At 35.4% G+C, this 27,420-nt stretch overlaps 1 protein-coding gene and 1 pseudogene across 1 annotated transcript; both read right to left on the minus strand.

Moving 5' to 3' along the window:
- Positions 1 to 4,909: 4,909 nt before the first annotated feature.
- Positions 4,910 to 13,113, minus strand: LOC127854977 (cornifelin homolog A-like). Its single transcript, XM_052390185.1, has 3 exons — positions 12,851 to 13,113; positions 8,315 to 8,383; positions 4,910 to 5,421 (listed from the first exon to the last, which is right to left on the minus strand). The coding sequence occupies exons 1-3, from the start codon at positions 13,061 to 13,063 to the stop codon at positions 5,380 to 5,382; spliced, it is 324 nt and encodes a 107-aa protein (XP_052246145.1). The 5' UTR covers positions 13,064 to 13,113; the 3' UTR covers positions 4,910 to 5,379.
- Positions 13,114 to 16,901: 3,788 nt separating this feature from the next.
- Positions 16,902 to 25,708, minus strand: LOC127854974 (uncharacterized; annotated as a pseudogene).
- Positions 25,709 to 27,420: the final 1,712 nt, after the last annotated feature.

The raw sequence follows: 27,420 nt of genomic DNA on the forward strand, positions 1-27,420 counted from the left end.
TGACGATTATATATATTACAGTCCTGAATATACGAGTGTATTGCAATGATATATATTACAGTCCTGAATATACGAGTGTATTGCAATGATATATATTACAGTCCTGAATATACGAGTGTATTGCAATGATATATATTACAGTCCTGAATATACGAGTGTATTGCAATGATATATATTACAGTCCTGAATATACGAGTGTATTGCAATGATATATATTACAGTCCTGAATATACGAGTGTATTGCAATGATATATATTACAGTCCTGAATACGTGTGCATGGTAATGACAAATATTACCATCCTGAATACGTGTGTAAGGCCACGACATATATTATAATCCTGAGTATGTGTGTGTGTGTTAAACTTTTGTATGTGAGATATAGCAATCCTGAATACGTGTGCATGAAAATTACATATATTACAGTTCTGAAAACGTATGTATGACAATGACCCATATTACAATCCTCAATACGTCAGTATGGTAATGTCAGAAAGTTTAGTCCTGAATACGAGTGTATGGCCATGACATATATTAGAGTCCTGAATACGAGTGTATGGCAGTCACAGATATTACAATCATGTAAACGTCAGTATGGCCATTACAGATATAACAATCCTAAATGCGTAAGTATGGAAATGACAGATGATAAAATCCTGAATGCGTGCGTATGGCCATGACAGATATAACAATCCTAAATGCGTAAGTATGGAAATGACAGATGATAAAATCCTGAATGCGTGCGTATGGCCATGACAGATATTACAATCCTAAACGCGTAAGTATGGAAATGACAGATGATAAAATCCTGAATGCGTGAGTATGGCCATGTTATATATTGCAATCCTGATAAATATGACAAAGACAGATATTACAATCCTGAATACGTGTGTATGGCAATGACATATATTACAGTCCTGAATACGAGTGTATGGCAATGACAGATATTGCAATCCTAAATACGTCTGTATGCCAATGTCAGATATTACAGTCCTGAATAACTGTGTATGCCAATGACAGATATTACAACTTGAATAGGTGAGTATGGCAACAACAGATATTACAGTCCTGAATACGAGTGTATGGCAATGACAGATATTACAGTCCTGAATACGTGTGTATGGCAATGGCACATATTGCAATCCTAAATACGTCTGTATGGCAATTGCAGATATTACACTCCAAAATACGTCAGTATTACAATGACAGTTATTACAATATTGTAAACGTCAGTATGGCTATTACAGATATAACAATCCTAAATGGTATGGAAATGACAGATAATACAATCCTGTATGCGTGCGTATGGCCATGACAGATATAACAATCCTGTATACGTCAGTATGGCCATTACATAATTATATTATAATCCTTAATGCGTCAGTATGGCAATGGCAGATAATAGCATCCTGAATTCGTGCATATGGTCATGACAGATAGTTCAATCCTTAATACGTCTGTATGACCATTACATATATTACAATCCTGAATACGAGTGTATGACCATGACAGATATTACAGTCCTGAATACGAGTGTATGACCATGACAGATATTACTGTCCTGAATACGAGTGTATGGCCCTTACATTTATTACAGTCCTGAATACGAGTGTATGACCATGACATATATTACAGTCCTGAATACGAGTGTATGACCATGACAGATATTACAGTCCTGAGTACGAGTGTATGACCATGACAGATATTACAATCCTGAACACGTATGAGGGTGTCAATGATAGATTTTACATTCCTGAATACATGTTCAGCGTTCTACCATTCAAGCTACACATTGATAAAAATCCTAAATACGTTTATGTGCGGTATTTACATCTCTGACATTCCCAAATATGAATTGAAGCGTTCGTGACATTTCATAACATCTTAAATATGTATATTATGCGGTTTTGATATCACTAACAATCCTTAATGTTTACATGTGCGGTCATAAAATATTTTACAATCTTTAACGGGTTTGTTTGCGGTGATTAAATCAGAGGCAATCATGATAAACATCGGATTTTCACCCTAACGATTCTGACAATCATTACTTCATGAATGTGGGTGAAATCTCTGACGCCGGCGGTATTATTTAAATACATGTAGGCGTAATTTATCGAGAAAGTTGTTACAAATCTTAATAACCACTTGCAAACTTTGATCTTCGTTCCTACCAAACAATACTTTTCTAATTAGAATCTTCAAATGAATTTAAAGTGGTTTGGACAGAGTACAAGCGGTTTCCGAGCGTGATTGGGAGCTTAAACTGTGTCATAATACTGTAGTAACATTTCTGCTCTATGCTTGTGAAATATGGGGTTACTATGACCAACATTTCTGCTCTATGCTTGTGAAATATGGAGTTACTATGACCAACACGATGATCTCGATCTTGATCAGAAGCACTCAGCACTTTAGACGAAATTGGAGGCGAATTTCATAACATACGTTCTTACTTTGCTAAGGAAGGAAAGAATATGTACCCGTTCTTTATTAGAAATGTAATTACTGCACTTCAATTTCTACAAGATTATGAATGGGAAGGATATACAGACATTAATAAATTTTAATAAATGTTTTAATATTGTTTGTCAAATCTTTCAGACTCTACCTGACTACAATATATAGAACAATTGTATATTATAATATCTAACGGGTGTAAAGAAATATTTTGATAGTGTAACCGTATATTGTTATAGTTAAATCCCTTTACTCTCATTGTTGACACGTTTGAAGTTTTAATTTCTAATCGTGATTGAGTATTATGTCCGTTTTGTTGTGCTAGTAGTTCATGTCATGAAGCATGGGTATGTAGTTAATTAAACTCGTAATCCAGTTTTGTATTGCATTTTGTTAACCTGTTTCCACATACTTATGTTGAGTAAACAAGAGGTCCATGGGTCATGGGTGCTCAACATAGACCCGAAGGAACTAAACTTTTATCAAACTATGGAGTTCAGCATAATACAAGTGCTTTATGAAACATTAATAATACATTTCTATGCACATTTTTATTTTCGAACTCGGCTGAGATATAATAAGAACAAATGTTATGAAAAAGTTTCAGGAAGATATGAAATGCGATTGATAGAGTTATAAATAGCTTTTCGTAAATTTGACCTAGTGACCAAGTTGTTTTACCTCGTGTGATTCAGTTACAAATTCAAGTGGGAAAAATATATTGACAAAAGTTTCATGAAGGTATAAATATTGCCATACAAGGAAAACTTCCACGGCCCATGGCAGCCAAGTTTTTAAACGGAAAATAACCATTGTCGAACTCGGTCTGGCTATCATTTGAACAAATGTTCTGAGCAAGTTAAAAAAAATTGAAATAAACATGTGACTTCTATAATGTTTACAAGGTTTCACTATAGACTGGAAAACTGCCCCGCCCCCTGTCGGTCATATTTTTGACAAACCAAACAATACTCGTACTCAAACAAGCTATCATTAGAAAAATGCTCTTACCAAGGTTTATGAACATTGCAATAAAATATGACTGCTAGAGAGTTCGCAAGGTTTCACTATAGCCATATAAGGAAAAAGAACCACAGCCAATATCTAACTCGGCTGTACTATTATTACAACAAACTTTTTGACCAACTTTCATGAAGATTGGACCGCATGACTAAAATTGTAACTTCTAGAGAGTTCACGAAGTAGTTTCTTTAATTGGACACGGTGAACTAGTTTTTGAACACACGCGACCCAGTTTCGAACGCAGCCAAGATTTAATTTGCAAACAATAATGTGACTTACCATCATATATTATTCAGCAAACCAATCAACCGCAGATCTTTCTTGTTCAAAGGCGATCAAATGTGACAATTGGATTTCAATAGTGTCGAAATCTCGCATTCCCCTTTCACATGCCAGATTCTTATTATTGTATCAAACCGCTGTTCTGTAGTGTACGTTTCCCTAAATGAGCTAAATATTTTTTATTTCGACATACCGCATTCGCATTATGCTCTTAACCTTTGTCTTGTGTACTTAAACTTAAGTAGGCAAATGATTTCGATTTTCCATACCGCGTTATAAGTATAGTCATGTGTACGTGTAGAACAGATCATATGATTAAAGCTTCAATGAATAGCAATTACATTTTTTATGGGAAAACAAGTCAAGCACCATACATGTCACTGACTTTGGTCGTCTAGTGTTGGCTTTTAATTCAGCCGCGTTTCGGGATAAACGGACTTTGAACATGTGCGTAAAGTGTCGTCCCAGTTTAGCCTGTGCAGTCCGCACACCTTAATTAGGGATTACTCTGTCCGCCTAAGGCTATTTTTCACTAAGAATTATCTTCATTTAAAAAAATAAAAAATAAAAGCAGAAGTGTCGTTCCTGGTTAGCCTGTGGGAACTATAAAAGCAAAGCTTTAGCAAAAGCATGATATCCCTTTTTCAAGAGCATTGCTCCATTATAACCGCACTAAAAGTTCATTGGTGATGAAACATTGCTCTTCGCTCCCTAAAGTATTGGTTTAATAAATGATTTGATAAATTGAAACTCAAAAGTGTAACCTCCCATTATTCTTGCTCTACTATGGTATTTTCAACGATTGATGAATTTATAAATTTCTACACACACTGTCAAACATTTTCTTTCAAGGAGCAAACTAATACTCTTGTATAGAAATATACAGTAAATAATCAAATTAATAAGTTGTTTTGCTGTAACAAGCAACGAATATTCAAATGGAAAAAATGCTAGTATTTATCAGTGTTAACTCTAAACAATCGAGAAAAACAAAGTTCGTATGTTAGTCCCTTCAAAAACGCAAGCCAATTATCAAATTCAATTGGTAATTTGTTCGTGAATGGTTGTTCAACCGCTTGCATCTGAGATTTTGCTTAAAATGACTCTAGCCTGCTTGAAATTGAAAGAATTAAACAAAAAACAGCGCAAAATTATATAATTTTATTGAAATACAAAAGGCGTAAAAAAGAGATGAAAATAGTTTTCTAAAATGCTTTACTACACTTAACATTATGTACATTCAGACATCATAAAACCTTCGCACGTACGTCACGTGAAAAAACATACTAATTAATTTGTGCAGATCACAGTTCATTTTGAGAAATTTGGAATAGATCCTACTAGTAAAATAAATGAAAAATGAATGATAACAAAGATTGTCAATACAGAATGGCAAAACATAAATTGCGTTCTGGATATTTAAACAATAAACCATTATTAGTAACGGGTATATCTTTACAAGAAATACGATTGTATATTATGCGGTAAACAAAGAGTCAGTATAATTCTTAGAAAAGTTGTACAATTAATTTTTTCGTTGCAGTTCCGTTTTGAATGTGGACGTTGGCAGGGACGAAAACATGACGTCATAAGATGATTCCGACGGTTCCCGGCTCCTATTCTCGCACCATGGACATCCCTTGTTTCCCACCGAGTTCCTGGGTACCAGAAAACATACATTCAAATAAGAGGTGCAGACAAAACAAGCGCAGTTCCTTATAAGCTCATAAATTAACAATAAATGAAGCAAAAAACATACACAGTAATATGAACTGAATTAACTAGGCGTTAATTAGCGCCTGAATTATCAAATTAATGACAGACAAATACTAGTAATCAAGTTGAACATAATCAAATAATTCAATTGATATTAAACAAACACAATCAAATAATCAAGTTTATAACAGAACATAATCAAAGAATCAAGTTGATAACCGAACACAAGCAAAAACATGTAATCAAGTTGACAACAATTCACAATCAAATAGTCAAGTTGGTAACCAAAAACAATGGATTTGATGGTAGAGACCGAATAAACCATAAGAAGACATGCACTATCAGTGATTCGAATTTTTATAGAATATTGGTGTGCGCGTGTGAATTGTTTGCCGATGGATGGATAAACCGTGTGTGATTTTGAGGAGAATGGATACATGTTTTTATTTTGCGATGAAAGGTGAAACCATACACGACATGGCGACGGGTGGTTACACAGTGTGTGATCGGACGATAAACGGATACACAGGGAGTGATGTTGGCGATGGATGGATGTTCAATGTTGGATTGGCGATAATACATACAGTTTATACAGTGTGAAAGATTGCGATGTATAGATGCGCATATATTTAATATGAAGATAATCAATCAGTGGGTACAAAGTGATTTTCGTTTAGAAGAGATGACGTGGCGAAAGACCGTCACAATTTACAGGCCAGACTGGCCAACGAGGAGAAATAATTTACAGGCCAGTTAATAATTTCAAGAGGCGTACATTAAACCAAAAATTCATAAAAGCGAAAAGTGTCGCACTTGATTAGCCTGTGCGGAATGCACAGGCTCCAGAGCGTGGCTCATTTTTTAAGTATTATTTGCAAGGAATGGGTTATCTTAAGACTCAAATTCTCAAATAATCAGTTAACTAGAGTATACATACTAAAATGGAGACAACACTGATATTTTCTTAAACATTCAATGCATTAAATCTCAAATTGTCGTAGTGTATTTAACTATATTGTATTCGCTGTTCTACTAGTATTACCATAAAAGGGTCGCGGCTGAAATGTTAAGCCATATTACTTGGGCGAAAACTTGGTTGATAGTATTTATATGATTCATTATAATTGTAAGATGTTTATCGAGAAATTAGGCACACACAATTGACTAAACGACGCGAGAACTCAATGCGGGATATCGCAACTTCCCTCTCTCGAATCGCGTTCTCGCTTTTTTGCTTTTGCATGGTACCAAATATATATTTGTTGGTAACAAATTCGGAACAACTATGCCACATTCAAAACTCGCTCTATTTCCGGAGGAATATCCGAATAAGTGCGTGTATTGTGTGGGCCACATGCATTAAGTTGATATTTCTTGACGGTCTTTGAAAATATGTTAGAATTGCTGTTGATCAACATTGCAATGCAAGCCTAGCTATCGGCTTCACAGTACTGCAAACTGGTGATTAAACATTCTAGCCCTCAAGTTAGAAATTACATATATTTAGAGTTTACGGATGTTCATTATTAAACGTTTATTTTTAACCGCAGTCTCGGATGTAAAATCTACAATCACTACAATCAAAATCAAATGGGTGCACATTTGATCAAAACGGAAATCAGTATGTATGACGAACACTCCTCTTTATCGCAAGTTGCGGACATTGAACTCGAGTGTGTTTGCAATGTTTGTCGAGTCGTAAGCTGTTTACTTGATTCACCAAGTCACCATCGCTTAACCAGTTTTTGTTGAACCGAAAAATGTAATACTTAAGCATGTTGCGAAATGCATGTCAACTTATTTCTATGGCATTGTGGTTGTCTTTTCTCTGAGTGTATTACATCTTCCTTTGAACACTACATTATATAGAATGGAAGCACTGATCATGCTCGGACATGCCATGGCTTTGTTTGACGGAGGCATTTTTGTGCTTTAATGCTTAAGAATACGGAATATTTTAATCACTTACTTTAAATTGTTCACGAAGACCTCTATAGAAAACGCTATCGAAAATCTCCCTTGAGTAAAAATGTATATATAAGGCCTCTTGAATAGTTCTTGGTTAGATATTAACTTACATGTTTATGTTGTTTGCTTTATAGAAACACAACATCTTTTTAAGCGTTAATAACGGTTACACTATGCGTATCTACATTTTTAAATGGTGGGAAATGAATGATCAGTAGAATATCTATAAGTGACTTTTCATGCAAATACAGATATGACACAAATATGTCCTCATTATTGGTACATATAATAAGCCCTTACTTAGTACGTTATGTAGTCAAATTCACAAGAATAAAACAAGTGATTTCAGTAGCCATACTTTTGTGAAGTGAAGGTCGTAAAGCTTGTTCTTAATTTTAAGTTCTTGTTCTTGAAATCATCGTCAATTCAACTGCGAACTAAAGTACCGGAAGTCACTTGTTTGCAAATAAAATAAGCCGCGCTCTGGTAAAACCAAGCTTAATGCATGTGCTTAAAGTGTCTTCTCAAATTAGCCTGTTCAGTTCGCACAGGCTTATTAGGGACGACACTTTCCACTGCTATGGATTTTTTGTTTAATTAAAGTGTTCTCTAAACAAACTTCAAAGTGGAAAAAGTCGCCCTTAATTAGCTAATCTGAGACGACACTTAACGCACATGCATTAAGCACGCTTTTTCCAGAGCGATGCTCAAATGCTTCCACGAATGAATGAATGGACGGATAAATTACTGAATATAAGAATGAACGGATTAATTAATTAATCAATTAATCAATCAATCAATCAATTAATGGATTAATGAATGAATCAATGAGTGAATCAATGAATGAATAAATTCGGGAGTACTTACATTGGCCTCCTGGACGAGAGCACATGGATAACAGAACCAGTGCACAAAACAGTCCTCACCAAAGGAACCCTGAAAAAAAACACGGAAAACAATTGTTTAATACCGATATTTTATTATCATTCCATTGAGAGGGAAGCAAAGGAACCATAGACAACCTTAAGGTTAATTATAAAGTTTACGGAACCAAGGAAATCAAACAATCGCTGCACTGAAAATACAAGGAATCCATAGAGTACATAATAAAGAACCACGTGGTATATGATGTCAATGGAAACTTCCATCATACATGATTTATGGTGAGTAAATAACCCGCAATCACTGCATTACAAACTACGGAATCCGGATAGTGCCATCTATAATCTCGCATGTGTTTAATCAAGGGCGACACACGACGCACGATGCGATACACGATACTTTGCCGCTACATGACGCGCGAGAATTTACAATGAAATATCGCCTTTGTGTACGTAGCCCAAAGGGCGATATATCGTGGTAAATATCGCGTGTCGCTTCGTGTATCGCGCAAAATATCGCGTTCAAAGGGCGACACACGAAACACGAAGGGACACACGATATTTTGCGCGGCACACGATGCGATACACGATAATGTATTATTCAAATATCGCCCATATTATCCGAATCTCGTGTATAGTGGTGTTATTTCAGACAGTGACACACGACACACGAAGCGATACTCGATATTTTGTGCGATACACGAAGCGACACGCGATATGTGTACTGTTCAAATATCGCTGTAAAAATATCGCCTTTCGACTCTCGAGCATTGTTAAACGGTGTTACAGTAATTTTTAACCATTTATTATTAATATTGCTGCCCGACGTAAAAATATCCCCTTTTCGGCTCCCCTGATTTTTTGAAAACTAAAGAGTTGACAGGCGATATTATTTAAATGTGTGCATACTAATGCCTGTATAGTGTACAAAATGATTAAAAAACACAGTTTTGTTTATATATTTACATGTAGTATTTTAATTTCCAAACATGTAAGATTAAGATACCAGACAGATAATCAACATACCATAAAAGCGGAAAGTGTCGTCCACGATGAGCTTATGCTGACAGCACAGGCCAATCTGGGACGATACTTTGCGCACATGAATTAAACCCCATTTTCACAGAGAACGTCCCTTTTATATATATGCCAGATAGAGCAAGAGGAGTGTTAGACTGAGTGGGACGACGACGAACAGCTACGTCCCAGATTCAACCTCTGCCTAGATATTGTCAAGATATTTATATCGCTTAATTATCAATTGCCTTGTTGTTTTTCCGAACACTTTATCCAATATTCGCATCGGACCGAGAGAGCAATCTATAATAGCCGCACTAACAACATGGTAATACAATGGAATGCGGTAAATTAGCCCCAGGATATAAAACAAATAAAATACTATTCCAGACCTTGAATTTTGCATCGAGATTTATTTCCAAAACTTCCCTTGTGCCACTAAATTCTGGAGTACCATTTACTACATCTTAAAGGGTCTTTAAATTAATAAACCCTTGACTACTTTACATAACATAGCATTAAGCTACAAAACGCAACACGCAGCATATCATGATAAAAATATGATTTAAGTGAAAGACGAAAATAAGTAAATATGTAAAAAAAAACATTGCGAAACAAGTAATACAAAGCAACATCAACGAAGTTTATGGTCCTTTAAAGCATGATACTGATGAATTACCTCGTGCGCATCATCAATCTGTCGTACTATTGTGTATCCCTACTAAGCCACGCCGCCTTAACCGACCAGAACAAATCTGTTTGAAAACTGTCTTTTTCCGGTATGATTTTTGTCTCAATATTAACGCTGTTACAATGAATATAAACACAGAGTTGACCCCCTTGACCCCAACACAAAATAATAAATCGCGTGAAATCCACTGTTAGGTCTTCAATTGAATATGTGTGTGCAGAGGCATTCATTACCAGGATTTAAAGGGACTTGTACACGGTTTGGTAAATTGACAAAATTGAAAAACAAATGTTTCAGATTTGCATACTTTCGTTGTGGTTGTGTTATTTGCGAGGAAACAACCGTTTCGTTTATTGGCAAAAACGGCAAAAGCATTGCCTTGGGCCATTTACAAAAAATATACAGATTATGGCCAAGACACACAGACAAATATCATATATATACACACAGTCATACATACATAAATACATAAACCCACATATTATATGACTATTTTAAACATCAAAATATATACATCAAATAGGTATATTCAGAGTTCACACAGCAAGCAATGCATCACGTAAAATCGAAGCATTATAACAATATTTAGCAACACTTCTGATTTTTCGTTTAGATCTAGATGACATGAAATTAATTAACTTATTCATAGACGACCAGGAAGTATTTACTAGGTATTTTTCCTAATGTTAGTAAAAGCTGTACAACATAGCAAGAAATGGTATTCGGATTCAATAGTGTTTAGTGAACATAATCTACACACTCTATTATTGCGATCTACATTTCTGTATCTTCCCGTTTCGATTTCAAGATTATGAGAGCTCAAACGAAGTCTTGTAAGTGATATTCTTGATTTTTCGCGTGATACATAGTCTAAATAGTCCTCATATTCAAAAGTTCTTTTAAATTTACAGTAGTAAGATAACTTAGGCATATTTGAAATGGATTCTAACCATGTTTGTTGGAACTGGTCACGGATCCGTTGTCTCACTGAGGCAAAATTAATGCTGATATTAGAATTTTCAAAAAGATCACCATTCCCCAGACAATCAAAGTAGGATTTGCATGCTTTAAACCAGCAAAAGGTATTAATATTTCTTTGATTTGTGAACACTCTATACATAATGGAATCTGTCTTATTCATTATTTGCATATAAAATTTAAGAGCTCTTTCTTTACACAACACTTCTTGTGGATATTTGCCGGTTTCACCTAATACAGCCATATTTGGTGTTGATTGTTTTACACCAAGAATTATTTTCAAAAATTTAAAATGTAAGGCATCAATTTCCTTAAAGTTATATATTCCCCATACTTCTGAGCCGTACAGCAGAATAGGTAGAATCATACAATCAAATAGATATAATTTGGTCTTAACATCCATTTTAACGTTATTAAATAAGCACAAAAGACTATGATAAGCTTTCAGGGCTTGATCAGAGAGAGCTTTGACAGCATATCGCATATTACCTGTATAATACAATTTTACACCTAAGTAGCAAAAACTGTCAACAATTTCACTGATTTGTTCATTTATAGTCCACTGATAATTATGATGGCTCTTACGCGTTTCAAAGATACATACTTTAGTTCTGTTAACATTAATTTTTAATCCACATGATGTGGAGTATTGCGATTTACTATCATGTTGTGCTTGAAGACTTATCGGATTAGTGGTAAACAGTGCGATGTCGTCAGCAAATAACAGAAGATACAATGATAACTGTTCAATATCTTTGTCTGATAGATTTACCATATCAATATAATCAGTGATATCATCAATAAAAAGTTAAAATAAAAGAGGTGAGACAATAATACTGAACATTTACCATGCTCAATAATATCCATAATATGAATCGTTTGACGATTAAAAAAATGAAAATTATAAAGCTTTACAAACGCAAAACGATGGAATAATTGGGCTAGTTCTGTTGTTATAGTAATACTGATGAATACTTACAACACGAAAACTCGCGCGCATCATCAATCTGTCGTACTTTTGTGTATCCCTACTAAGCCACGCCGCCTTGACAGACCGAAAACAATCTGTTTGAATGCTGTCTTTTGCCGGTATGATTTTTTTGTCTCAATATTAACGATTTTACAATGACAATAAATACAGATTTGACCCCATTGACCCCAACACAAAATTTAAAAAATCCGCCGCCGCGTGACATTCACTGTTACGTCTTCATTTGAATATCTGTGTGCAGGGGCAGGCATTAATAGAATTTAAAGGGACCTGTTCACGGTTTGGTAAATTGACAAAATTGAAAAACAAATGTTTCAGATTTGCATACTTTCGTTGTGGTTGTGTTATTTACGAGGTAACAATAATACTGAACATTTAACATGCTCTAAAATATCCATAATATGAATCTTTTGACGATTTAAAAACCTAAAAATAATAAAGCTTTACAAACGCCAAACGATGGAATAATTGGGCAAGTTCTGTTGTTATCGTAATATTTTGTGACACTATCTGGATGGCGGCATAAAATTCCATTGTAACGGTATCTGTACGGATGGCCGAGTGCGTAAGACTTTTACTTAGAAGGTCAGTGGTTCGAGCCCTGATTTAGATAACTGTTTTCTGTCTTTTTTTCCTGTTTTAAACTGGAGCTTTTTAATTCTTTTTTAAAATAAAGAGCGAGCATGTTAACGCAAAATTAAAACAACATGAAGTACATATACTCTAATAGATATCTGAGAAAGTACGGCTGAGCAGATATTACAGAGTAAGAAAAAAAGGTTCGGCGTCAGGATATCTCACAGAATGTAATGTTAACCATAAATATGCAATACAACTAGACTTACTTCAATGCCTTGCCTCTCCCTAATTTTGCCCCTTATGTTTGCACGTGAAAAGATGCCGATGGGGTACAGGGCACTCAAGAATCCATGGAGCATGCAATCCTCTCCTACCTGCTCCGCGTTCTTGCCCGCAGTTAAGCAAGGCGCGAAATATGTTATCACACACAGTCCCATATCATTAAAGCACCCAAAAAGATCATTTTTCCATTCGCCCATTCTTGTGAACTTAACTAAAAATTTTTTTAAAGCTTCAAAGAAGTGCTAGATCTTCCGTATAGTCTTCGAGTCACAAATGCAACAATGTTTGTTGCACAGTATAGAATGAATAAATGAAAGCGCATATATTTATATTGTCATTAGCAACGCTTAGGAATCACTTTCTTATTACCGGAAAGCAATCATCGGTTAGATAACTGATATCAAGACTATGAAGATAGCACCACTGATTCGCTTAGTAATTAACAATTAGCAAAATTTTATAATGCACCGGGCGTATCTTTTTTCGAAAGAATTTTATGACGCAATAGTGCTTTTAAATGCTTTTCAGCATTTCATGATCGTGCGCTAGTACGATGCAATAATTATAATTAGATATTTGAGTTGTTCTATTGTTATTGTTTCTGAATCCATAAACAGTATCATACTCACCATCACCACAATCATCATCATCAACAGCAGCAGCAGCAGCATTAGCATCAGCAACATCAGCGTCATCAGCATAATTATAATGGAGAACCAACATCCGCATTACAACTAGAGTGTTAACATGGTTTTAATAAAGTCATATTAGGCAACTGACGTTCCCCTGGCGGCCATGCTTTTCAGCAAACTGTAACCATTTTCGAACTCAGCCGAGCTATCATTAGAACAAATCATCGGACCAAAGTTTCATGAAGATTGGACTATAAATGTAACTTCTAGAGTGTTAACAAGGCTTTACTATAGCCATATAAGGAAAACTGCCCGCCCCCTGGCGGCCATGTTTTTCAACGGACTGGAACCATTTTCAACTCAGCCTCGCTATCACGAGAACAAATGTTCTGACAAAGTTTCGTGAAGATTGGACTATTAATTTGACCCCTAGAGTGTAAACAAGGTTTTACCAAAGCCATATTATGACAACTGCCCCGCCCCCTGGTGGCCATATTTTTCAACGGACTGGAACTACTTTCAAACCCTACTAAGCTATCATTGAGACAAATGTTATGACCAAGTTTTATGAAGATTGGACGATTAATGTGACTTCTAAAGTGTTAACAAGGTTTTACGTTAGCCATTTAAGCAAGACTGCACCTCCCCCTGGCGACCATGTTTTTCAACGAACCGAAGCCTTTTAAAAAATCAGCCGAGCTATCATTAGAACAAATGTTCTGACCAAGTTTTGTTAAGATTGGACTAAAAATAGCACTACTAGAGTGTTCATAAAGTTTGACTTTAGCCATATAAGGAAAACTGCCCGCCCCCTGCGGCCATGTTTTTCAACTGGCCGGAACCATTTTCGAACTCAACTGATATATTATTGGGACAAATGTTCGGACAATAATAAATTCAGATTGGACGATAAATGTGACATTTTGAGTGTTAACAATGTTTTTCTTTAATTTTACATAGCGACCTAGTTTTTGACCTCAAGTGACCGAGTTTCAAACTCATCTAAGATTATATTGGGACAAATGTTTTGACCTAGTTTAATGAATGTCAGACAATAAATGTGGCCTCTAGAGTGTTAACAAGTCAAAATATGGACGACGGTCGACGGACAAAAGATGATCCCAAAAGTTCACCTTGAGCACTTTGTGCTCAGGTGAGCTAACAATCTTAAACGGGTTTGTTTGCGCTAATTCAATCTCAGGTAATCATAATAAACATCGGTTTTTGATCCTGACGATTCTGACATTCATGAAAGCATGAAGGTGAGTGAAAACTCTAACGCCGGTGGTATTATTCAAATATATGTAGGCGTAATTTTTCGAGAAAGTTGTTTGAGCAATCGTATTTACCACCTGCAAACTTTGTTCTTCATTCCTAGCAAACATTACTTGCCTGATTAGAATCTCGAAATTAATTTGAAGTGGTTGGGCAGAGTACATCCGTTTCCGAGCGTGATTGCGAGCTTAAACTATGTCAAAAAACTGTGGAAACAATATGGGGTTACTATGACCAACACAATGATCGCAAGAATTGAAACGGATTTTTGGAAATGTAATTACTATTCTTGGATTCCACAATATTATGAATGGTAAGGATAAACAAATATTAATACATTTAAATAAATGTTTTAATATTGCTTGTCAAATCCTTTAGATTCTACCTGACTAAAATAGATTGAGCAATTGTATCTTATAATATATTACGAGTGTAAAGAAATATTTTGATAGTGTAACCGTATATTGTTATAGTTAAATCCCTTTACTCTCATTGTTGACACGTTTGAAGTTTTAATTTCTAATCGTGATTGAGTATTATGTCCGTTTTGTTGTGCTAGTAGTTCATGTTATGAAGCATGGGTATATATTTAATTAAACTCGTAATTCAGTTTTGTATTGCATTTTGTTATTAAAGATAACAAGAACAAATGTTATGTGCAAAATGTTTGGAAGACACCAAATGCGATTGTTAGAGTTATAACAAAGCCTTTACGTTAATTTGACCTAGTAGCCAAGTTTTTTTACCTCAGGTGATTCAGTTACAGCTACAAACTGAATCGATACTTATGTGGCCCATATATATTGACGAAGTTTTATGAAGATTGAGCATTTCAGTGTTCAAAAGGGCTATTTTAAACAAATGTGTTGACCAAGTTGACAAAGATTGAACTAAACATGTGACTTCTGTAGTATTTACACGGTTTTACTATGGAGTTGAAAATTGCCCCGCCCCTGGTGGTAATATTTATCGACCGACCGAAACCATACTCAAACTCAACCAATCTATCATTAGAACAGATGCTCTTATCAAGTGTTACGAACATTGCAATAACATACGACTTCTAGAGATTTCACAATGCTTCACTATAGCCATATAAGGAACAGGAACCAAAGCTATTGCATAACTCAGACGTACTATTATCACAACAAATGTTCTTGTCAACTTTCATAAAGATTGGACTATTGGAGTAAATTGTAACTTATAGAGCGTTCACAAAGTAGTTTCTTCAGTTGAACATAGTGAACTAGTTGTTGTACAAACGCAACCCAGTTTTGAACGCAGCCAAGATTTAATTGGCAAACAATGTTGTGACTTACCATCATATATTATTCAGCAAATCGATCAACCGCAGATCTTTCATGTTCAAATGCGATCAAATGTGACAATAGGATTTCAATAGTGTCGTACTCTCACATTCCCCTTTCACATACCAGATTCTTATTGGTGTATCAAACCGCTGTTCTGTAGTGTACTTTTTTCCTAAATGAGGTAAATATTTTTTATTTCGACATACCGCATTTTTACTAAAGAATAATCTTCATTTAAATAGACAAAAAAGGCAGAAGTGTCGTTCCTGATGGGAACTGCAAAAGCAAAGCTTTACGCAAAAGCTGAAGTCCCTTTTCTAGAGCATTGCTCAATTATTACCGCACTTTAAGTTCATTGGTGATGAAACATTCCTCTTCGCTTCCTTAAGTATTGGTATAATAAATGATTTGATAAATTGAAACTTAATTTGAAAGTGTAACCTCACATTATTCCTGCTCTACTATGGTATGTTCAACAATTGATGAATTTATTAATTTCTACACACAATGTCAAACATTTTCTATCAAGGAGCGAACATATACTCTTGTATACAGTAAATAATCTAATTATTAAGAGTTTTGTTGTAACGAGCAACGAATATTCAACTGGGAAAAATATTAGTATTAATCTGTGTTAACACTTATAAAACGATCGAGAAAAAAGGTCGTATGTTAGTAAGTCCCTTCAAAAACGCAAGCCATTTATGAAACGCAATTTGTAGGTTGTTCGTGAATGGTTGTTCAACCGCTCGCATCTTCGATTTTGCTTAAAATGACTCTAGCCTGCTTGAAATTGAAAGAATTAAACTAAAACAGCGCACAATTATATAATTTTATTGAAATACAAAAGGCGTAAAAAAAGAAGAAACACGTTTCTAAAATGCTATACTACACTTAACATAATGTACATTCGGACATAATAAAATATTTCGCACGTACATCAAGTAGCAAAAAATAATAATTAATTTGCGTAGATCACAGTTTATTTTGAGAAAATTTGAAATACTTGTAAAATAAATAAAAAATGAATGATAACAAGATTGTTTAAACAGATTGGCAAAACATAAATTGCGTTCTGGATATTGAAACAAGAAACCATTATTAGTGTATCTTCACAAGAAATACGACTGTATATTATGCGGTAAACAAAGAGTAACTATAATCAATAGAAAAGTTGTCCAATTCATTTTCGTTGCTGTTCCGTTTCCAATGTTGACGTTGGCAGGGATGAAAGCATGACGTCATAAGATGATGCCGATGGTTCCCGGTTCCTATTCTCGCACCATGGACATCCCTTGATGCCCACCGAGTTCCTGAAAACCACAGATGATACATACATATAAGAGGTGCAGACAAAACAGCGCAGTTCCTTATAAGCTCACGAATAAACAATAGAGGAAGCAGAAAAAATCTTCAATAATATGAATAAGCGCCTGAATTATCAAATTAATGACAGTCAAATAACAAGTTGAACAAAATCAAATAATTCAATTGATATTAAACAAACACAATCTATAATCAAGTTTATAACAGAACATAATCAAACAATCAAGTTGATAACCGAACACAAGAAAATACATGTAATAAAGTTGACAAAAATACACAATCAAATAGTCAAGTTGGTAACCAAAAACAATTGATTGTTTGGTAGAGACCGAATAAACCATAAGAAGACATGCACTATCAGTGATTCGACTTTTTATTGACTAATGGTGTCCGTGTGAATTGTTTGCCGATTGATGGATAAACTGTGTGTAATTTTGAGGTGGTTAGCGTGTGGCTTTGATATTAATTAGTGAAAACATAATTTTGAATGATAAATAATCATATTATAACGAACAATCAACTTTTCTGAAAAAAAGTTTTCACTATCAAATATATATATATATATATATTTAACAAGGTGTCCAACTCAAAAGCATCCGAAAACGGGGTGCATCGCTTTGAACAGCCACAACTTCATCAATGTGTAGCGATTTTCACGATCTTGGTCTTATTCAACGCAGAAATGAATTTCTGTTCTAGAAATGTATATATCATGTTAATAACTACAAATGCTTCGTAAAATTTTAAGAAATAATACGGTACACAACTCGCGTAATCTATCTGACACCGATCAGACAGGAATAATGAATGAAATCTTAAGTTGTAAAGACACACCTTCGCATTGGAGCAATGAAATCACTCGTGTGTTTAAAATGTTAGGTTAGTTGAAATGTATGTAAACATAGGTTTCAAACGGCGCTGGACAATTAGTTTTGATGCATCATTCAACGGCAAGCACGGTAAGAATGATTTTTTTTTTTCATACGTTTTATTGAATTATGGTATCAAGGTCCGTGAACTTTGCAGGGAAAATGCCCTTTACTCCGTGAAGATTTTATTCATTTAACCTGTCTGATTGATGTTAAGTAGGTCACGCGAGTTGTGTATCGTGTTATTTTTTAAAAGTTGACACAGCATTTGTAAAAATATTGCAAGACATGTACATTTCCAGAAAGGAATTTTTTTTTTGCGTTGAATAAGACCAAGATCGTAAAAATCGCTGCACAATTAATAACGTTATGGCTGTTCAAAGCGATGCACCCCGTTTTCGGGTGATTTTGAGTTGGATACCTTGTTATATATATATTTGATAGTGATTTTTTTCCAGAAAAGTTGATTGTTCGTTATAATATGTATTTTTTATTCTAAATGATGTTTTCACTAATTAATATCATAGCCACACGCTCACCACCTGTGTGTGAAACCATGTGTGATATGGCGACGGGTGGTTACACAGTGTGTGATCGGACGATGAACGGATATAAACAGGGAATGATGTTGGCGATGGTTTGATGTTCGCGATGGTTTGATGTTCAAGGTTTGATTGGCGATTAATATATACATTTTATACAGTGGGAGAGATTTGGCGATGTATAGATGCGCATATATATAATTTGAAGATAATCAATCAGTGGGTACAAAGAGGTTGATTTTGCGATTGAATAAGTACATAATGTGTCGTTTGACTTAAAATTTCCACATGTTGCGTTAATATGACTATGAATGGAAACTTCTTCAGTAAAGATCGGAAGCCGGTGATCTATACAAATTACCGGTGAAAATTGTTGGATAAATGTCTTTCTATGAGTAGCGCTTTTTGGAATAACGGGTTTAATGCATGCGCGTAAATTATCGTCCCAGATGAGCCTTTGGAGGCCGCACAGAAATGAATTTCGTTTAGAAGGGGCGTACATTAAACAAAAAATTCATAAAAGCGAAAAGTGTCGCACTTGATTAGCCTGTGCGGAATGCACAGGCTTCAGAGCGTGGCTCATTTTTTTAAAAGTATTATTTGCAAGAAATGGGTTATCTTAAGACACAAATAGTCAATATTAGTAAACTAGAGTTTAAATACTAAAATGGAGGCAACACTGATATTTTCTTTAAAATTCAATGTATTTGATCTCAAATTGTCGTAGTGTTTATAACTATATTTATTCGCTGTTCTACTAGTATTACCATAAATGGGTCGCGGCTGAAATGTTTAGCCATATAACTTGGGCGAAACGAATACTTGGTTGATAGTATTTATATGATTCATTTTAATCTTAAGATGTTTTTCGAGGAATTAGATACACACAATCGTTTCACGTTGCTACTATAACCACTTAGGTATGTAAAGTCAACTTGTATCTAGGTTACAATTGTGTAAACCATCTCACAGCTGTACCAAAGACGTTTAATCCGTGAAATTAATTGAAACTTGAGCCAGCGAGCACTAATGTGTGTTTCACTTTCGTTTAAAAAAAAAAAATGAATCGCGCTCTTAGACAACGGGTTTAATATATGTGCGTAAAGTGTCGTGTCAGATAAGCTTTTGAAGTCCGCACAGTCTAATCAGGGACGAAAGTTTCCGCCTTAAATGGAATTCGTCAATAAGAGTCTTCCTGTAAACTACCAAATACAATAAAAGTGAAAATGTCGTCCCTGATTAGCCTATGTGGACTGCACTGTGTGGACTAGATTGTGTTCGAGCTTATTTTTATATTGTTTGAAACATTATGTTTTATTTATTCGACGTTAAGACATTTTATTAAAAGCCTCTCCATGAAGAAATTTGGAATAGTGACAATTAATTGTCATGTCACTTAATTTGAATAGAATGAACCTTATTCCGTTAGTCCCGCATAAATAAGATAATGCCAATGCGATCAGGTTGACTAGAAAACGCGACGACTAAACGACGCGATAATACAATACGGCAAATCGCAACTTCCCTCTCTCGAATCGCGGTTCTCGCCTTTGCAGGATATCAAATATATATATGTATGGTTAGTAATTCGGAACAACTATGCCACATTCAAAAACTCGCTATATTTCCGGATGTATATCCGAATAAGTGGTGTATTTTGTGGGCCACATAAATTAATTTGATATTTCTTTACGGACATTGAAAATCTGTTTGCATTGCTGTGCATCACCATTGCAAGGCAAGCCTAGCTATCGGCTTTACAGTACTGCAACTTGGTGATTTAACATCCAAGCCCGTAAGTAAGAAATAACATAATATTATATTTAATAACATATATTATATTTAGTGTTTACGGATGCCCATAATTAAACGTTGATGTTGAACCGCAGTCATGGATTGTAAAATCTTAATCACTTCAATCAAATCAAACGGGCGCACATTTTATCACAACGAAAATCAGTATGTATGACGTACACACTCTTTCGCAAGTTGCGGGCAGTGAACTCGAGTGTTTTTGCAATGTTTGTGGAGTCCTAAGCTGTTTGATTGATTCATCGCGAAACCAGTTTTTGTTGAGCCGGAAATTGCGGTACTTAAGCATCTTGCGAAATGCATGTCAAATTTGTTCTTTGGCTTTGGGGGTTGCCTTTTCTCTGAGTGTTTTACAGCTTCCCTTGAACACTAAATAATATATGTACAATTGAGCCACTGATCATGCCCGAATATGCCATTGCTTTGTTTGACGGAGACATTTTTGTGCTTCAATGCTCAAGACTATAAGGGTCGTTGAATAGTTGGCGGTTAGATATTAACTTACATCTTAATGTTGTCTATTTTATAGACATATTTTGTAAAATCACACCATCTTTTAGAGCGTTACACTCTGCGTATCTACATTTTTAAATGGTGGGAAATCACTAATTAGTAGAATATCTATAAGTGATTTTTCACGTAAATACAGGTTGGACACAAGTATGTGCTCATTATTGGTACATATCCTAAGTCCTTACGTAGTAAGTTATGTAGTCAATTTCTACGGGCAAGAATGACATAGTTAGAGGACTAAATAAAATGACACTTGTCCAACTACTTCGTCTAAGTACTTCTCAATATAAAACAATGTGAAGGACGTAAAGCTAGTTCTTAAGTTCTTGTTCTTGAAATAATAGTCAATTAAACTGCGAACTGAAATACCAGAAGTCATTTGTATGCAAATGAGCCGCGCTCTGGAAAACACCAAGCTTAATGCATGTGCGTAAAGTGTCTTCCAAAGTAGCCTTTGCAGTTCGCACAGGCTTATTAGGGACGACACTTTCCACTGTTATGTTTTTTGTGTCACGTTATCGTTCATAGTTCATGAACGACACATAGTTATAACAATGTTCATTACTCTTAAATTACTGGTGTGTAGCCTATCATTCGATATCTCGTCATGCGCGTATTGCAATGATGACGAGATTTGCATTAACTACCATTTTCCCGTGTCACGCATGGGATAAGTCCGTCCCCTCTCTATTTATGTTAATTTCTCTGCATAATGTGGGATAAAATATACAACAATATCATATATCAGTTTCCAATCCAGTTTTATGTCTGACATAACTAATATGTTCAGTTGTACAAATACGTTGTGATTGCTACATGATTGTGTCTTTTTCCATCTGTTCACCTCTAGATCTATATGCTAACTGATTATTTCCCGCTAACATTTGCCCCGTGAAACTCAGTTATGAATTCCATTGGTCAGTGTTTTATGCGTGCTTATTGCTGGTTGGCTAGATTACTAAAGATACTGAATCAATGAAGCCCTGGGAACGGGATAAACAATCCACCCACATATTGACAAACTTTGTCAAACCTTTTGATAAGAGATTTTACTGTATAAAACACATTTGCTGGACCAATACAAACATACCCGGCCGTGTGTCAACTATACTATTCTTTAATCTATCCCTCATCGATAAGCTTATTTGTACATATGTGCACTTTGTGACTGTCATGTTAACGGCCCTTTTGATAACATTTTCAATATTTCTTACATGAGGTAAACCCACATATTCCACCTACAATTTCTAAACATAATGTACATTTGTTTTATTTAAGTCTCCCTCTAAACAAACACCTAGGAGGAAAAAGTCACCCTTAATTAGCCTGTGCAAACTACACAGGCTAATCTGAGACGACACTTAACGCACATGCATAACGCCCGCTTTTCCCAGAGCGAGGCTCAAATACTTCCACGAATGAATAAATGAATTAATAATGAATATGTGAATGAATGAATGAATTACTTAATCAATGAATTAATGAATGAATCAATTAATGAATCCATTAGGGAGTACTTACATTTGCCTCCTGGACGAGCGCACATAGACCACAGAACCAGGCCATCAGGCAGTCGCCACCAAAGGAACCCTGAAAATACATGGAAAATAATACCGATAACATCAGTCCATCGGGAAGTAATCACCAAAGGAACCATAGACACCCTTGAGGTTAATTATATATATTTACGGAACCAAGGAAATTAAACAATCGCTTCACTGAAAATGCAAAGGCTACATAGAGTGCTTAAAGTAAATAATAAAGAACCACGTGGTATATGATGTAAATGGAAACTTCTGTCATACATGATTTATGCTGAGTGAATGACCCGCAATCACTGCATTATAAACTACGGAATTCGGATAGTGCCATCTATAATCTCGTCCTTCTTTCATCAAGGGCGACACACAACACACAAAGCGACGCACGAAGCGATACACGATATTTTGTGCGACACACGAAGCGACACATTAAATTTCTCGTGATAGACGAAGCGACGCGCGAGAATGTACATGTACCACGAAATATCGCCCTTGTGTAGGTAGCCCAAAAGGCGATATATCGTGATAAATATCGCGTGTCGCTTCGTGTATCGCGCAAAATATCGTTAGTCGCTCGTGTGTAATGAACGAAATGCTAACACATAAGCTTATCGTATTTTCCTGAATATAACAAGAAATGTGTTTGTCAGAAACACTATGTCCCCTTTTGCGCCGCTTTTTTTTACCTTTGACCTTGAAGGATGACCTTGAACTTGACCTTTCACCACTCAAAATGTGCGGCTTCATGAGATACACATGCATGCCAAATATCAAGTTGCTATCTTCAATATTGCAAAAGTATTCATAAAATTTGCGATTTTGGCCACATATATTTGACCTTTGACCTTGAAGGATGACCTTGACCTTTCACCACTCAAAATGTACAGCTCCATGAGATACATATGCATGCCAAATATCAAGTTGCTATCTTCAATATTTAAAAGTTATTGCAAATGTTAAAGTTGGCGCAAACCAACCAACCAACAGACCAACAGACAGGGCAAAAACAATATGTCCCCACTATAGGGTGGGGGACATAAAAAGCAACTTAGCCAGGCGAATGTTGTCTGCATTTTACATTAAGATGCGTCTATATATGGACAAAAAATAGTCATATGCTGTAATGCGCGAGTGCATTTTAGCATTCCTCACATTACTCTTAAATGTTTACAATGTACGGCCCCAAGGGACGAAAGGTTAAAATTAGATCGTTTGAGAATAGGTAACCCGTGTCATAATCGATCGATAGTTTCAGTGGTTGTTTTGCGTTGTTGGCTTTGATAGACCACTCAAGCAAATCGGTTTCTACTTCTTCACATTGATATCGTGACCAGTTACTTAGGATACTTCCAATAGCAAGTAGTAACGTCATAGATTCAACCTCGGCCTAGATATTGTCAAGATATTCTATCGCTGAATTATCAATTGCCTTGTTTTTTAAATTTTTACCCACTATTCCCATCGGACCGAGAGAGCAATCTATAATATCCGCACTAATAACATGGTTATACACAATTACAATGGAATGCGGTAAATTAGCCCCAGGAGAATAAACGGCCCTACTTTTCCAGACCTATTTTGCATCGAGATTTATCCAAAATTGCCCTTGTGCAACCAAATTCTAGAGTACCATTTACTGCATATGAAAGGGTATATGAATATCAACCCTTGACTACTTTACATAACATAGCTTTAAGCTACAAAACACAACCACACAGCATATCATGATAAAACATAATTTAAGCGAAATATGATTTACAATGAAGATAGGGTTTACGAAAAGTGAGAGACGAAAACAAGTAAACAAGTAAATATGTCCAGTATATCCTCGACTGTATATTGTTATTGGAAATAAACATTTCGAAACAAGTAATACAAAGCATCGCTTATCATCCAAGTTTATGGTCCTTTTAAAGCATGATATGATGAATACTTAGAACGCGAATTACCTCGCGCGCATCATCAATCAGTCGTACAATTGTGTATCCCTTCTAAGCCCCCTTGACTCCCTTGACCCCAACACAAATTTTAAAAAATATCCGCTGCCGCGTGAAATTCACTGTTACGTCTTCATTTGCATATGTGTGTGCAGAGGGCAATCATTAATACAATTTAAAGGGACATGTTCACGATTTGGTAAATTGACAAAATTGAAAAACAAACGTTTCAGATTTGCATGTTTTCGTTGTAGTTGTGGGTTTTTTTCGAGGAAAAAATAATACTGAACATGCCCTAAGTTTCCATATATGAATCTTTTGACGATTTAAGACCTGAAACTTATTAATCTTTACCAACGCAAAACGATTGAATAATTGAGATAGTTCTCTTGTTATTGTAATATTTGTGAACGACCTGGATGGCGGTATAAAATTACATTTTATGGGTAACCTGCACGGATGGCTGAATGGTTTAATCGTTGAACAATTTTTTACTCTCTTTATTTTTTTGCAGTTTTATACTGGAGCCTTTAATTCTGATGTTTACATTTATCAATTTAAGCTTCTAGTGACAAATGTCAAAACATGCCAAAATCGGTGAACATATCCCTTAAAAAAACGTATTTAATATTTCCAACAGTACACACGTTATTATTTGTATTTCGTATTTATTAACGAGCGTATTTCTAAGTTAATGAGATATAAATTAGATAGATGTAAGTTATATATGTTAAATAATTTAACTACAGCATTTTTGCTATTATAAATTGACAACAACAAAGACCACTTACATCGATACCCTTCGTTTCCCTCACTTTGCCCCTAATTTTTGCACGTGACCAGATTCCGATGGGTCCCAGTATTGAGAGAAATCCGTACAGGCAACACGACTCCCCTACTTTCTCAGCAGTCTTGTCCAGCAGTCAAACACGGGACAAAATATGTTATGATGCAACCGCCACAATTAGAAAAGCATCCAAACAATCCGTTTTGCCACTCGCCCATTTTCCGGTTAATTGTTCGCAAACTGTGCGTAAACGTCTAATCCTTACTGAACCGCACCCGATGTGTACACTAAGCTGTGTTGCCCGCTAGCGGCGCACCGTGACGATAAACCAGGCAAGCATCTGATTCGTTAACATTCAAACTATCAGCTTATTAAATAAAACATCAAAGCGCCAAGAGCATTTAATCAAGACGTCAATATGTTCGTTGTTCATCTGTTAGATAACTGACATCAAGGCTATGAAGCTTGCATCACCGATTCGCTAAGTAATTAACAATAAGCAAAATTTGATTGTGCCTCGGGCGTATCTTTTTTCGAAAGAATTGTATGACGCGATAACGCTTAAAAATGCCCTTCAGCTTTAAATTTTAATGATAGGTTGGCAGGTAAAGAGATTGCAATCTCATGCGATGTGTGTTTTTGTATTATTTTGATGGTGAAATTTACAGCTGATCATCACCACTTGCCTGGAAGCTATGAGGTCCATACATGCTACCGATAGAAGTAAGAAATCGTATGATGGTGTTGTCCGATAAAGGGTCGAGGTTTTTGTTGAAATTACATTTTAATGATTTTATCATTTTAAATGTTCAATGTGATCAACAGCAAATCGTTACAAGCGCGCTGAGATAAGGTAGACATTTTATTTACGGAGCACAGTCTTGCAAGATTTGTAAAGCGCATGTAAATGATATGGCGAGGGACGCGTGGAACAAAATTTGCCATTGTTGTCGTTGCAATGCCACAAAACAAGGGCCACTACGTCATTCTTAATGCTGGCGTACACCTCTTTTAAATATCACCTTCGTATGCATGTGGCATACATGTTTTACCGCTTAAACATGTAGTGATGTTGCATTTAACCATCACGTTTTATGGAAATTCTTAGCCTTAATACAAAAATAGTTATTAAATATCCTGTAAGATAATATAAAATACTTATTTTCTTAATTTCTTATAAATATCAATTTGTTTAAAATTTCGGATAAAGATATGTTAATGTACATGTAGCTATATCGTACGATGGACAATTTTAATATTAATATTTCCTAGCTCGAGGGTGAAATGTCAAATTGATGTACTCACCGTAAGATAATTTTGTGCATTTCCTTTTAATTAGACCACGTCGGGTATGCATATTACTTGGATGAGCAAGCAAATAGTCAATGAATATTTTAAATTGCATGCCTGTCAAATTATTGGTATTTATTAAGATGAGTGAATCATGCACAGACAGGCACTTGCGACTAGCTTTTTAGGTGACCAATACACACTATACAAGCAGGGATGTAGTTTCATAATTTCTAATTATCACGGGCGAAGCCATTAACGGTTTCGCTAGTATCTTGTTATCCCCCGCCATAGGCGGAGGGATATTGTTTTTGCGTTGTCCGTCCGTTCGTCGTCGTCAGTCAAGCCAAATCTTGAAGTGTTTTTGCGCATTTCATTTAAAATTGGTATGAGTATATATGGATAAGAGGATTATGCACGCAAAATGTCATTGTATACCATCTGTTATTAACGGAGGAATGGGCCCTTTGTGTCTTGAAAACTGCTTTTTTGAGTGTAAAAATAAACACTTTTGTGTCCAGAAGCATATTGGCGAGGGATATCAATTCGACGAATTTGCTTGTTGATTATAATATTACTGGACTTTGGAAAGTATGTGTGTTAAGATGAAAGCAGCAAAATAAATATAAATGAAAACTTTGTCCATGTGTAAGCATCTTTGTTCAATTGAATAACGCTACCATACCAAACAATAACCAATTTATCCATCAACGACTCGAT

Source organism: Dreissena polymorpha, chromosome 13 (genome assembly GCF_020536995.1).
Source record: "Dreissena polymorpha isolate Duluth1 chromosome 13, UMN_Dpol_1.0, whole genome shotgun sequence".
Lineage (NCBI taxonomy): Eukaryota > Metazoa > Mollusca > Bivalvia > Myida > Dreissenidae > Dreissena > Dreissena polymorpha.